This window comes from Pseudorca crassidens, chromosome 17, assembly GCF_039906515.1.
Source record: "Pseudorca crassidens isolate mPseCra1 chromosome 17, mPseCra1.hap1, whole genome shotgun sequence".
Taxonomy (NCBI): Eukaryota; Metazoa; Chordata; class Mammalia; order Artiodactyla; family Delphinidae; genus Pseudorca; species Pseudorca crassidens.
Window position 1 is genome coordinate 78,870,897 of NC_090312.1, and position 14,998 is coordinate 78,885,894.

At 44.9% G+C, this 14,998-nt stretch overlaps 1 protein-coding gene, 1 long non-coding RNA gene and 1 other non-coding gene across 4 annotated transcripts in view; 2 read left to right on the forward strand and 1 right to left on the reverse strand.

Annotated features, from left to right (window-relative positions):
* Positions 1 to 2,877: 2,877 nt before the first annotated feature.
* Positions 2,878 to 4,992, reverse strand: LOC137210415 (uncharacterized). Its single transcript, XR_010936507.1, has 2 exons — positions 4,920 to 4,992; positions 2,878 to 3,882 (listed from the first exon to the last, which is right to left on the reverse strand). It is a non-coding gene; the product is annotated as an uncharacterized lncRNA (long non-coding RNA).
* On the forward strand, positions 3,100 to 3,206 carry LOC137210772 (U6 spliceosomal RNA). The gene has a single exon (XR_010936706.1). It is a non-coding gene; the product is annotated as a U6 spliceosomal RNA (small nuclear RNA).
* Positions 4,993 to 5,011: 19 nt separating the features above from the next.
* Positions 5,012 to 14,998, forward strand: part of TOX (thymocyte selection associated high mobility group box) — a 297,688-nt gene continuing 287,701 nt past the window's right edge. The window contains exon 1 of one of the 2 annotated variants that reach the window (XM_067712260.1): positions 5,012 to 5,334. In XM_067712260.1, the coding sequence (XP_067568361.1) occupies positions 5,233 to 5,334 (102 nt within the window). In that variant the 5' untranslated portion in view covers positions 5,012 to 5,232. The remainder of the gene's footprint in view (positions 5,335 to 14,998) is intronic. The other variant, XM_067712259.1, reaches the window with a different exon arrangement.

The following is a 14,998-nucleotide window of genomic DNA, read 5'->3' on the forward strand; positions in this document are numbered from 1 at the left end:
AGACTTAGAATCTAGTCATTTCTCGCTAGTCTCCCCAGGAAATAAACTTCAGTACTCTGCGTTCTCCTGTTGCATTATATTATGTATTGCATATCAGTCTAGTTTACATTTGAATTACTTTAGAAAAATATTGAATGACTCTGGACAACAGTAAATTCTAACTAGCGAGTTGATAAAATGTAAACCTTTCCCATCAAAACCATTAATGATGTTTTTCGAAACTTTAAAACGTGTAGGACTCCGGGTTGGTTAGGTTCTAAGGAAACAAACAGCTATTTCACCCCATAACCTTGTTAGGAAGGTCAACCTATATACACATGCATAATGAGGTGCCTTAAAACAGAAGGTAGCCCAATGAGGTTCAAATGAATGGTCTGTAAAAAGAACAAGTCTTCTCTTCTACAGGAGAGATTGAGGCATTAGTTTTACTGGAAAGGTCACCCTTAAATAAGAGGCCAGTGAAAGACTGAATATTTAGTTATAAAATATGGCATAATTTGATTTTAGTTTTAAAATTTGGTATTTCAAAATAAATCCCTATGTTTCATTCTCATAGTACATATATAGAGGGAGTCTCCCTCAGAGAAAAACTAACTCCCAAACCTAATAAAAAAGTCCCTCAGGAAGTACCACTTTGTTGTTGAATGATTTTTATAAGACTCTCATCACGGATAGGATGAACTGTCCAGGGGATATTTTCCCTAAAGTAACACATTCTGTATGTAATTTGGAGACATTACTACAAGATTTAGGACTTACCGACATAGTACAAAGAATCAGTAAACATAAAATGTGGTCAAGGAAAACAACTGCAAATTTGAAAACACTACAATTTATGAAACCATAATTAAAATGAAGATGGGTAATGTTCAGGGTACCAAATCAAAGACTAAGTGTGGTTTGTAATTACTGGTTAGGATTTCCAATGTAATTTGTAAAACTAAATGAGACAGTGAAATTAAAGGTAAAGAAACGAGGACCAGGTCTAGGATATAGGAGGCATTTTATATATTGTAGCTATCCATATTATTACATCAATGCAAGTACGGAGATGTTTCCTTCATAGACACATGCTTTCTGGTAATGAGAGTATATAAAGTCCCTAGTTCAGATGACCAAACTGTATTTTGGACCTTATACAATAATTCATTCATGTTTTGTTGCCCAGACCCTACCCTAAATGAATTGAATCAGATTCTATGCAGGAGGACCCCGGGCACAAGTATTTTTCAAAGCTGCTGAGGTGACTCCACTGACCAAACAATGTTGGAAATACTGCTGGATAAGACTCTAAACTCATCTAAAGAAGAAACTGTTTTAAGTAATTTGTTTTTATATGTTAACCTACACACAACATATAGCATAGTGCTTCCCCCTGCCCCCCGTTCATATGGCTTTGTTGAAGAATGTACAAATACATGAATAAATGGACAAATGAGTACACTTAGCTGTGACATAGTTAAATGTTCCAGAAATTGAAAAGTAATATAATGACTCTCTACTATTTTATCTTCCAAAGTAATAAGATTTACTCAGAGGTCGAGCTATTCAAATTCCCCCAAGTTTTTCTTGGTAGAAGTGCACCCATTCAATACGTGATAGGTCTCGGGTGGAGCATTGTAAAGAGAGTATTTTTTCCGATTACACCGAGATGACCCTCACGGTCTACTCTCTATGTATGAGGGATTGGAGTTAAGGATTTTTAAATTTTTTACCAACAGCTCACATTCCCACGTGAGTTGGGTAAAACTCGGCCCTCCTCCTGTGTTTCTCCTTTGCTCTTACGCTACTAGTATACTCAACACTTCTGACACCAGATGTGTGGGTTTTCTCCACATCAGGCAATTCTGTGACACCAGCTGAATGTCCTGCAATTGAACTCAACTGTGACACTATCTACCCGCAGATAACATCAGATCCCACGGGATAAGGGCTCATTCTCACAAGACTGCCCCCCCCCCCCCCCCCACCAAACACACGCACACTTCAGATACCAATTGCAAGTCTAGGTTGTTACCTGTGCTTCTGACCGATCAGCTATAAATCAGAGGTTCCCATGGCCCCCTCCTCGGGTTTGATTAATTCTCTGGAGTGGCCCACAGAACTCAGGAAAACAGTTGACTACTGTTTACCAGTTGAATATGTAAGGGTATAACAAAGGATATAGAGGAACAAACGGATGCAAGAGCTACAGAGGGCAAGGTACCTGGGAAGGGGCACAGAGCTGCTATGCCCTCTCCAGGGCCACCACTTTCCCAGCACCTCCACTGTTCACCAACCCAGAAGCTCTCTGAACCCCGTACTTTTGGGATTTTTATGGAGACATCATCACACAGGCATGACTGATCATTCGCACCATTTTCATCTCCACTCCCCACTGACCTTCAGGGGCTACTCTCCATATATGAGTGATTGGAGTGAAGAGCTTTTTTATCAACGGTTCACATTCTTAACCATAACACCACGCCACGCACACACAAACACATCATTTTGACTCTACACACTGCACGTGGATTTTCCCTCGAGACAGAGGAAAGTGGTAAGTCTGTGGAGCAAAGTGGAGACATCGTTATCTTCCCCCAGGTGTCAAGATGTTGATGATAATATTGTTTCCGCCCTGAACTATTTCATCTTCTGATGTTCACAAGGCCATCGAACAGAAATCAATTACAGATGCTAAGGAAGTTTTTAAAAATCCAATTTTGAAGAGATGTAATACGATGGTAATAAATGCTGGATCGCTGACAGAAATTTAAGCTTAGAAATGTTTAATTTAAACCTAAAAGTTTTTTTTTTAAATCATGGAAGAAAATGCATATAGGCACATTTTAGCATCTACAATTGAAATTTGAACACTGATGTTACAAACCACAAAACTTCATTTAAATTTTATTATAAAGACCTTTATTTAAAGAAAGAACATATTTTCTACTTTTTATTTTGTGCCTTGAATGATCTGGAAATATGGAGGCTCTTCTGAATCCAGTGGGGAAAAATTATTTTTTCTTACACTTCTCTCTCCCTACACCAATCTGCACCATGTTAATCTGGAGGTAGGGAGAAAGCTGGATTCTTGCCACTTATAAAAATGATGAGGGTGTGCTCGCTTCGGCAGCACATATACTAAAATTGGAACGATACAGAGAAGATTAGCATGGCCCCTGCGCAAGGATGACACGCAAATTCGTGAAGCGTTCCATATTTTTTTATAAAGCAATTATACTCCGATAAAGATGTTTAAAAAAAATGATGAAGGGAAGAAAGAAAACCATGGCTTACAAGAAAAAGGCTGTAAGAAGTATAAAGCAATGCTTAACAAAATGTTCCTAAAGGAGCCATGTATAGACGCCCAGTGATGTTCATTTTATCATTCCTTATACTGTCCTCATAGATTTTCTTTCAGATCTCTCTGCTTGTACGTGACTGATGCTCTCAATTGCAGAGGAAGCAACATAGCTATGGGAAAGTTATACGGAGCAGTTGGCAATCAACGTGCACTAGAAGGCTGTGCCCGGTGGTGAAATGTTATTAGTATCCTTCTTGGCGCCAGAAACAAGTGGAACAGATGAAGTATTTCCAGGCTTCTTTGTAGGGCCTTGGGTCCAGTGTTCGGGGCTGCTCCCTCCTGGGAGAGTAACTATCGCCCACTCCTGTTGGAGTTCCCACCAAGGACAGAGCCTCGGGAATAAATCTGTTGGACAGCGGCCAAGATCCGCCAAACTTTCCAACCACCAGGAGACACGAAGTTCCAAGTTTCCGGGTTTGAGAAGTAAGGCGGGAAAACGTGACTGGAGCTTTCCTCGTCCCACTTACGGAACAGAGAAATAGGGAGGCTGATTCCAGGTCTTCCGTGGACCTCCAAGAGAATTACTGGGCTTCCAACTAGAAAAGGACAAGAATCCAGTAATGGGCAATTAGCAAGCCCACGTGTTTTCCCTCTAGCCCAATCTTGTGTGCTGATCATTGTTTTTCTATTTACCCTTTGAACTACCCCTGTGGTCTTTGCGAGTCCTTAAGGCAGCCCTAGCCTTCGCAAACCCTCCTGGGGGACAGAGATCACGGGGAGGGGAGGGCTGGAGGCGGGAGCGAGCAGCAGGAGAGGGGAGACCCTTCCAGCCCATCCACACCCTGCAGTCCTTTCGCGTCCCTGGGACAGTGGCCCACTCTCAGCACGCAGAGGGTTGGCGCTCCCTGAGGGCTCCCAGCCCCGAGAGCGGCGCTGCCCGGAAAAGTCACCTCCACCAGAAAGTGGGAATAGGGCTGGGGGAGCAGACAGCGGGGTGGGGAACGGCCGCGCCGCGGAAGGTGCGGGACGCAGAGAAAGAGGTGGGAACGCCGCGGAGGGGGCGCTGGGAGCGGGGTGGGGCCGGGGCGGGGCCGGGGGCGGGGCTGCGGGGCGGGGCTGCGGGGCGGGCTGCGCCACAGCGTCCCCTGGCTGCGCGCTCCCCGCCGTGCCCCGCGGTCGCAGCTGGCTCGGGCTCGCCGGCCCCTTTGTGTGCGACGCGCTGGCCCGGAGGAGCGTGGCCCGGGCGCAGCGGAGGGTCCCCGGGGTCCCGCCGCCTCGGCCCGGGCCCGGCAGCGCTCTCCTCCTCCTCCTCCTTCGCTCCACCCTCCGCCGGCCCCCGGCCCCGAGCGGCCGCCATTGGGCCGCGAGCAGCCCGCGTCGTGCCGCGCACTCCACCCCGCCCGGCCCCGGGCGCTCACAAACCCCCACCTCCCGCCCCGTCTCCTTCTCCAGTCCTCCCCCCATCCCAGGCCTCCAAGGTGGAGAAAATAAACTCAAAGCAGAGCAACTCAGAGACTCCAATAAAACGCCCAGTACCTAGAGCCCGAGCGCTAGCGCGTGTGCCGGGCGGCGAGGGGCGCGGGAGGCGGGGATGGGGGGGCGGGCGGGGGGGACAATGAGCGCATGAAGTTACCTGCCCGGCGGCGGCGGCGGCGGCGGCGGCGGCGGGGCCGGGAGGCGGCGGCGGCGGAGCAGGCTGCGCGCTCGGCGCCGACGGGTGCGCGCCGCGGCTTGGGGGAGAGTTGAGCGCTTCCCCCCCCTTTTCTTTTTCTTTTTTTTTTTTTTTCTCCTCTTCTTCTTAAACAAACCACAAACGGATGTGAGGGAAGGAAGGTGTTTCTCTTACTCCTGAGTCCAGACACCTCTCTCTGTTCCGTCTAAGCTTGTTTTGCTGGACACTTTTTTGAAAAAGGCAAAGAAAAGGAGTTGCTTGATGTGAAAGTGAAATGGACGTAAGATTTTATCCACCTCCAGCCCAGCCCGCCGCTGCGCCCGACGCTCCCTGTCTGGGACCTTCTCCCTGCCTGGACCCCTACTATTGCAACAAGGTGAATGCTCTGCTTTTGTTTCCACCGTGTTCTGAGTGCTCGGTCCCGGGAGGGGGGCGGCGGCGGCGAGCCCGCTGGGCGGCCGGGCGGTCGGTCGCCCGAGGCCGGTCCCGGGCGCGCTCGGCTCGCAGCCCGCGGCTGCCCTGCGTGCCCTCGGGGAGTAAATATTGCGGAGCCGCTCCCGGGCTTTGCCCGGCCCCCGCGATGGTGCGGAAAGTGACACGATTTGCTCGATCCTTTCCTTCCTGCTGTTCGCGACTAAGGCTCCCTGCCTAGGTTTGCCGGGGGGGCGTTGAAAAAAATTAGGAAAGAACGGCGGAATACTTTGGGGGTGTGTCTGGGGTCCGGGAACACAGGCAGAGAGTGGGAGAATTCCGTTTATTTTCTGGTTTCCCCTTCTCCCTCCCTCCCTGCTCTCCCGGCGGTGGGGGCTCGTGGCACCGCTTCCCCGCCCGGGATTAGTTGCCAGGGGAGCCGCCGGGAGTCGGGGTGCCGGGACCCGGGAGACGCCCCCGCCCCCCGCCGGGCACAGCGCTCCGCAACGCTTTTGTTTTCCCGAACCGGTCCGGGCGCCGGCCTGGGGGCCGGGGTGCCGCCGGGGCGCCGGGGCCGGGGGACAGCTCCCGCCCAGGGGTGCGCGCAGAAACAGCAAGTTTGTTAGGAGCCGGGCGAGCGCGTCGCGTTCACGTCTAAAGCTGCCGCCCTCGGCGCGGGGCTGGAGCAGGTCCCGGGCTGGGCTATGCTCACAGCCCGGTGACCCCAGGTGCCGAGGCCGCGGGGGCCCGGGGCGAGGCGGGCCATGAGGGTGACCGGGTCTACCGCGGAGGTCCGCTCGTCCGAAGGATGCAGCAGTCAGGGCGTACGGAGGGAGGGGATGACTCTCGGGGTTCCTCGAACTCTCAGCCCGCGGAGGGAGAACGCGCGGGGACCAGACTCCGAGAGCAGCCGCAGGTCCACGGCTGTCCTCGCCTCGGGCTTTTGGGACGTGTCTAAGCAGTCCCGCCCGGTGAACGTGGCGGGGAGAATGGAGTTCTCTGAGACTCAGGGCGAGACGTTTAGACGCCCAGTTCCCGCTCCGTGGTAACCCTGTCAGATACTCCCAGCCCCTGCGAGCAATTCCGTGTCGGCCCCTCGGTGAATTCCGCTGGATAAATCGTTGGGACTAGTAACATTTGCCTGGTGGCGAGTCATCATCAAACAGCTTTTTTACGCGATACAGAGGTATTTAGCGCGCTGCATCCTCAGCCCCCGGGCTCCCCATCACGCAACGAACTCGCAACTCCGAGTCTTGGTCAGTCGACACACACACACACACACACACACACACACACACACACACACACACACACACACACACACACACACACACACACACACACACACACACACACAGCTGTGAGTTATATCACCCCGTGGAGAAACTCCCCCATGCCGTGTGTACAGTGCAAAATCCAGGAAAAGGGATGTGCATGTGTTGATGATGTTTAGGCAAGTTAGAAACCAGGGAAATCTAGTCTTGTGCAAGGCAGAAAGGCTTTTCATCCTGCAAGAAGGGGCCCTTTTAACTAGGGGCAAGTTGGAAGGCATGGGTAACTTTGGCCAGAGAAGTTTGCGTGATGAAGTTTCATTATTTGTTGGTAATACAGTCTGTTTTGCCTTAATGAGCAGGTCTTTTGTGTTTGCAGCATTTTATTTTTGCTTATAACACTACTACTACTAACCATAATAATAAAGTAGCAGTCTTATCTTGGATGGTAAAGACATATTCCGCAGTAGTAATTGGAACCAAAAGGTCAGAAACATTTTGGCAATGAAACTGGACAAATCCTATTAAATTTATCAGTGATTTTAGGCTCCAAAAAGAAGGTAATGACTTGGATGCACATTTCACTCGTCATTCTTGTGATAGTAGGGTCAGATTTGATTTAAAAGTTAAATGCTTTGGAAAATCAAGAATTACTCCAATATATTAAATCATTTTCCAATTAAGTGCTTTAAATAATTTTAGTGGGTTGTGCTGTGAATTGAATAAATTAATTTAGAAAGTCTTCAGAATTTCTTTACTAGCTCATTGAAGTTCCTTTTAAGTCACCCGGTGTATGAGGAGCAAACTGTTCTTTTAAAATGCAAATTAGCCACCCTTTCTATAGACTAGATGTAAGTCTTCTACTTTACTTATCCAGGGAATAATGGATTTTTAAAGATGCACAGTCATAAGATACACTTCTAATAGTAGGAAGAGACTTCATGGAAATGTTTCTCACAGGATGTCTGCTCCTGCCTTTCTCTGGGTAGCAGTCTAACAAATATATTTGTCACTGATCCCAGCTTATATTCAGTGTACTGAGTAGGTTTGCTAGGCCCCAGAAAACCCGGGCACTAGTGTTTTCTACTCCATCATGATTAGCACTGGCACAAAATTTCTGTCCAACTCCACAGTTTTAGTTGCTTAGAATGTAGTCAACCAGGATTCATTTTTACCGTGACTCAGGTAGATCTGCAGGGATCTGAAAGGTGGGCAGAAGTTTGAAAGAGGTGAAATAAGAAATCTGTATCCACGTTTAGTAAAAACAAGTTGGACCTGACTTCTCCCAGAGAGAGGAGACTGCAAAGTAAACCTTGTCTCTTTCAGAGGTGTCATGAATACGTAGTTTATTACAAGAAACAGTCACTTTGTCAGGTTATTTGTTTTCAATAGGATGAAAAGATCATAAATTACTAATTGTCTTTATTTAAAATCTGTCAACACTGTACTAAAGTCAGTGTGCTGAATCCCAGAGGAACCAGTATCTTTCTGTGCTGCAGCAGCACACAGTTGTAACTAGTTTCTCCAGTGACATTTTTTTCAATGTCAGAAGAGACCCTAATCCAGAAAATGAATATCCTCTTCCTGAAGCTTTTCTAAACTAAAATGAGGTTGTTTTACTTTGCTGACATTTTCCAGCACTGCTGCTCTATAGATTTTGCCAAAACACTACTTACATTGTTCAGTTAATAAACTCTGTAGGAGGAATTTTTTGGAAAACAGTTTAATTTAGTATCGCTCTATCGTAAGAGCACATTACGTTATGAGAACATCACTATGCAAACTGGCCTCCATTTTCACATAGCCCATTGCAGGAGAAAAGTGAGAACAATGCAACAATGCTGGTTATGGCAACTGTGCGAGGCATCTCTTATACAAACAGCCAGAACGGATGGCACGTTGCTGTATATAGGTCAGCCTTTGAAATAGCAGTGTAGCTCATAGACTGGACAGAAACATGTAGGCTGGAAGTAACAGTGGTCACCTCTGGCAACTTTAAAGCATGGCTATATTTCAGACATTGAGAGATGGGTACCACACTGGAGTTTCGTCTAATTAAGGCCATTTTAAGTAACAGTGTATCCCTTAATTGAGCTGAATGTTACCAAAAGAAATTGGATTATAGGAGCTCACAATTGGAGTCCAGTAGTAAAATAGAGTCCTCTTTTTTGGTTCTAGTTGAAGATGTCAGAGCATCAGTTTAAATATATACCCGCAGAGTAATAACAGTTCCTTTCAGTTTCTTAGTGCAGTGTCATTTCTGAAGATTGTTTTCACTGATTTTATGCTAAATTGGGACAAAGAAGTGGCACTTTTTCATTTTTGCAATGATATGATGTGTTCAGTTATTGCTCAGTATCTGCCCACAGAAGGAGTAGTAATACAATTATGTTATGACATGGCTAATGACAGGGATGCTGACCTCTGCCAGCAGTGGGAGAGGAAATAATGGTCTTTACTGTTCTCAGCGGTTGCTTTTGTGGAATCAGGTCCTGAATCTTTCTTTGGTTGATTTAGACGCAAGGAAGTTCAAAACACAAACCCATACTGGCTATATACAGAGTGAAGAATAATGGGCGTTTGGAATATTGGGCTTTTATCATTGAAATGAGGGAGGACAGTGTATAATCTTTTCACATAAACATAGGAGGAAGGACCTATTTGTGATGAACTCTGCGTTAAAATGTCAGGGCTAACATTAGACATTTGATAACTTCTGAGAAAAACAAGATTTATTATCATCTCTGCAAAATCTCCTTCGAGTTTATTTTCCTATTTAGAGTATTACGTATTGTACTTCAATGGGGCAAAACTCATCCTATCTAAAATACAGGATTTGCAAGCACATTATGATGGAGTCATTATTTCTACTTCAATAAATGTAAGAAAAAGGAGGAGGCGGAAGGGGAGGGTTACAAGTAATCTAGAGCAGCATGCTTGATTAGCTCTCCACCCACCCCCATAACTTCTAGGACTTTGGGAAATTCATAGTCAATACTCTGAACATCGTTAGTGTAATTAAAACTCCCGTGGGAGTTTTTATTAAGCTGGCATCTTTCATAAGTTTTGAGGTCTTTAAGTATGTTTTAAATAAATTTATAGGTAAGAGCGTAAGTCGAGCAATCATATGGTTTTGGCCACTAAATCAGATAGCATACAAAACCCTCAAATGTAGCTAGCTATCTTGACTTTGTGGGATACTTCAGTGTCATAAACTCCAATTTTAAATGTCTATGCAACAATTACAGTTTTGAGCTTTGGAGCTCATGATGTTATTTCTAACATGCTCGCATGGTTTAGTGTTCTCACAGTTTATCGTACGTGTTAGAAGTTACTGAGTGACGATACTAAGGAACGTTTTGATATTTTGCTTCGTTGGAAAAACTAAACTGATATTTCAATATGATCTTAGTTGCTTGTTGTAGTTTTTCTTAAATGACATGATTGCAAGGGCTTAGAACAGAGGAAAGAAGTAAGGTACTTGAACCTGAAAGAAGTAGGGAAAGGTCCAAGTTTAAGAATGGTTTTCTTGGTACCAAAACTGGGTCTCCAATGTGGGTTTTGGTGTGTGGAACTATTTCTTGTGGGCATACTTTTTTTGTGTGATGGGCTCAATTCAAGAAAGGGATGGGGGCTTCCCTGGTGGCGCAGTGGTTGAGAGTCCGCCTGCCGATGCAGGGGACGCGGGTTGGTGACCCGGTCCAGGAGGATCCCACATGCCACGGAGCGGCTGGGCCCGTGACCCATGGCCACTGAGCCTGCGCGTCCGGAGCCTGTGCTCCGCAACGGGAGAGGCCACACCAGTGAGAGGCCCGCGTACCGCAAAAAAATAAAAAAAATAAAAAGAAAGGGTTGGGTTAGAGAATTGGGGTAGGGATGAGAATCCTATTTAGCTATGAAGGATGACTTATTCTACTGCTTCCCAGCATTGTGCTAACTTCCTAGAAAGTTGAAAAGACCCTGGGGATATTTCTCAGCTATTGGAGATCCCCCTGCCCTGCTGGAAGCCTGCCCTCAGCAGCTGCTCTGCCTGTGCGTCTGGTGCCTCTTGCCTCCCTCCTTTTCACCCCCTTCCCAAACACCCCCAATCCTGGAACGACTCCCCCTCCCCTGCTTTTCTCCTTCCCAGTCTGGGTCTGAACCTGGGCGGTGTGCACTTCCGAACCTGAAGCCCTCCCTCTCCTCAGATTCTTGACTCACCATCGTGGCTGTCTTGGCCGCCATGCGCCCTTTTCTACTTGCCATCATTGTTATCATAACCGTGTTAACAAATCCGTTCTTCCTCCAGTACCTGACCTTCTTTGGGGTAAGGAAGTTGGAATCTGCCAGTCCTCAGGCCCATATCCACTTCTTAAAATCCTGAACTAGGCTACTCTCCTTTTCCCCATCTGAATGAATGACATTGGAGCCTAGAATAATAGACTAAGAAAACATAGACTAAGACATGATGCTGAGAGGAAAACCATGGTGGGTATTTCTAAGCTCTTATAGTTCACCTCTCCCCGCACATGTTATGCAGTGTATTTAGAGCTTGAAATCAGCTCCTTGAACATCCCCTATCGGTGAAAAATCTTTATTTAGACTCTAAAATAGTATGAAAGTGGGACTGTGATCTCCTGATGTTTAGTTGCACATAGTAAGTTAGCTGAGTTACACTTACAGTGAATATGTGGGTTGGCCTATGTATGTGTTCTTATCAGAATATGCATAGATGACTAAGATGGGAATAGTTGGAAATGCAGAACCTATTTAACTAATTACTTTTATCATCCTACATCTTAGCTTATCCAAATGTGAATCTCAGGGTTTCTGGGAAGTCATAAGGTAGAATATTTAACTTACACCTCAAGGAAAATTAAATATAGTTATCATGACTTCATTAAATGTTATTAACATTTACATTTTAAAAATATTATCAGTTGTTTAAGATAAAAGTTATACTGTATACAACCAAATCTAAGAATCTAAAATGTATACCTTTAGGAGAAAACAAGGTTGTGGTAAACCATTGTTAGTAAATACTGTGGCCCCCAAAACCATAACTATAATCTTGCCTGCAAGAAGCTTCCACATGAAGCATCTAAATGTTTGAAAGCTGCCTTGTTTAAACTGAATTTAAAATTTTAACATGGGGAATATTTACTTTTACCAATCTTGAAGATATTTTTTCTCTTATTTACTTCCACTTTGATGTTATTGATATCCAGTCGGCTCTCCATATCTGCAGGTTCTACATCTGCAAGTTAACCAACCTTGGATGGAAAATATTTGGGGAAAAAATTTCCAGAAAGTTTCAGAAAGCAAAACTTGAATTTGCCGCGCACCAGCAGCAACTATTTACATATCATTTACATAGTATTTACAACTATTAGCATAGCATTTACATTATATTCGGTATTATAAGTAATCCAGAGATGATTTAAAGTATAGGAGAGGATGTGTGTAGGTTATATGCAAATACTACACCACTTTATATAAGGGACTTGAGAAACCTCAGATTTGGGTATCTGAGGGGAGTCCTGGAACCAGTCCCCAGAGGATGCCCAAGAGCAAGTGTATTTTCAGTTGATCTTTTTCTTTGAAGGTGCACTTTCCAGAGTCAGATAGCCTTTGTTCTCCATTGGTTGATAGGGCCAGCTGTAGACAGTGAATTTTTTTTTTTTTCCGGTACGCGGGCCTCTCACTGTTGTGGCCTCTCCCGTTGCGGAGCACAGGCTCCGGACGTGCAGGCTCAGCGGCCATGGCTCACGGGCCCAGCCGCTCCGCGGCATGTGGGATCTTCCCGGACCGGGGCACGAACCCGTGTCCCCTGCATCGGCAGGCGGACTCTCAACCACTGCGCCACCAGGGAAGCCCTAGACAGTGAATTTTTTAAATGGACTGTCTCGCTAGGAAAGCAGAGCACCAGGAGGCTACAGCTTACATTGGCCCTGATGAATTTGAGCATTTTTTTGTTTTAAACCATGCATGCCAAGTTTCATCCCGAAGAGTAATTTCTCATTAAAAACAGTGGAGTTATAAACTGCTTAGAAATGTGGTTTATAATGGAAGTGCCAAAAGCCTGTTAATTTTAGCAGTTCTTCTGTAATACTTTGAGACATGGAATTCACATTAACCTGAATGAGACTTTCCTGGTTATAACATTTTCCTCCCTATAGCATTCATTTTGAAAATGGGAACATTATATTGCTCTGTGCCTGGATGTTGATGGTGTGGCAGAAAAGATCAGAGGAGGGATGATGCCAGAAAGAAGCCCCCTGCTCTATCACTGGAGGAGGTGCTGATATCTTCCCAGATCTCTTTAGTTTGAATAGGCAAGTAAGGCAAGTTTCCCTTCCTTGATTAAAAAGTTAACTTTTAAAATCTATTTTCAGATTTCCATTGTACTTATGAAACATCATCATTGATTTATATTTATAATAACAAAGGTCATGAAACCAATGTCACTGTTAATACTTTTCTGTTTGTCCATTTTTCACTTTGGAGTTTTTAATGGTTCTGCATTAGCCAGGTGTTTATTGTTTTTCATTCCTGAGTTACGTGCTTTGATGAAACTGTCTTGAAAGGACTCCTAAACAAACTAGGGCCATGGCTGGCTGATAAGAAGCTTTGCTAGTGGCCAAGAAAATATACAATGTTTTGAGTTACTATGTGACTTGTAAGTTACAGGTATCTGATCTACAATTGTAACACTATCAGCTACTGCATGGAATACTTTTCCATTAAAGTCTTTGAGCCCCTATCTGGAAGTTACCTAGTCAGAGAAATTGGGGTGTGTGTGTGTGTGTGTGTGTGTGTGTGTGTGTTCGGGTGAGCATGTGTTTTTCTGTGTTTCTCATGGTCCTGGATATATTCTGCCCATAGATGCATGAGAATTTATCATAAATGGCAGAATCTCTCAACGTGTACAACAACAACAAAGGCAGTCATACTGGTCAGTAGGAATGCCTCATTACCACTCCTTTTTAAGAAGTGTAGCCATATTTCACATGAGATGATGCTTTTCACAATGCTAGGGCTTTAATTGGGCAAATTATACCTTAATAAGACTAAAGAACTGGATCTTTTCTGAGGAACACCTAGGCCTTTCTGAAGAAAAGACTCTTCTTGAAGATTTCATATAAAAACTGGGGCTCTTGAACCTGTGTTGACTTACCCCCTGGGCAAAATAAATATAACCCTGAAAGGATATGATTCCCTTCCGCTCTATTTCCCATACTCTTCAGAAGCCTGACTGTTTGATGTCTGGTAAAAGTTCTGAAACTAAAACCTGTAATCCACCTGTGTCCCAATCTTCCATGTATCCACAGGAGGAAATAATTAATGTTTGTATCAAAGCACCTTTATGAGAATCAAGGAGTCAGCACAGGTAGATTATTTAGCAATCACACGAGGAAAGATGTTCAAAAATTCAAACAGTGGTAGACCTTAGAAAAATACCATCTTCTCAGTCCATTTCTTCTATTTCTGCTACCTTACTGAAATGAATGTGCCTTCCAAAGTCGTAGACTAGTGATTCTTTCAGGAAAGGAGTGAAAAGAATAACCTTTCTAGAGGGTCCAAGGTGAATTGGGGAAAATGGGGTGTGTGTAGCTACACAGGTAGCCTGTAATCTCCCTCTCTCAGATACTGATCAGCCCCCAGGGGGCGTCTTTTTCCCTTTCTGCATTGCGAGTCAGCGCACCTAATGAGAGATGCCAGGATGGAAGCTGTTGCCTATGATGCTGTGTAAGAAGATGAAATAAAGTTGAGACTACCTGCTCCAGAGGGAAATGCCCTCTTGCAGTTCCTGACTTCAGGCAAGCAAGCTTGCCCCTCACCACCTTCCTCTGATATATGGGTCAGAGATGGGAAATATCATGTGCAAGATTAATTAAAGAATGGACCAACTGGGTCTAAAGATAGTCCAATTACATTGAAAGCATATCTGCGCACCACCTGAATTCCTTAAGTCCTTTAACTCAGTTAAATGGGTAATTTGAAAAACGATGGGTAAAGTGTTATATGCATTGGCATCTCCAAGCCATTGCATAAACCAGTTCTTTCCTTCTATGCCAGTATGCCTCTGCCTAAAATGCCAGGAACAATTGTATAAAGAGGAATGTTAATAATAAAGAGGCAGGAAAACCTTTCAACAAAAAGTATATTTTATCATTTGGCAGATACAGTCATGAACATTAATCATGGAAACCTGCAGATACTAGAAGCTTAATATCAAAGCTAATGATTTATTTTATGTTAATGACTTTCTGCCAGGGCATAAAAGACTGTTCATAATGGACTCTCCGCGCCGTGTTCACTTACTAAGGCTAATGGGATAATCTTTACTCTCCCAAAATTAAGCTTTTTGAAATAAAT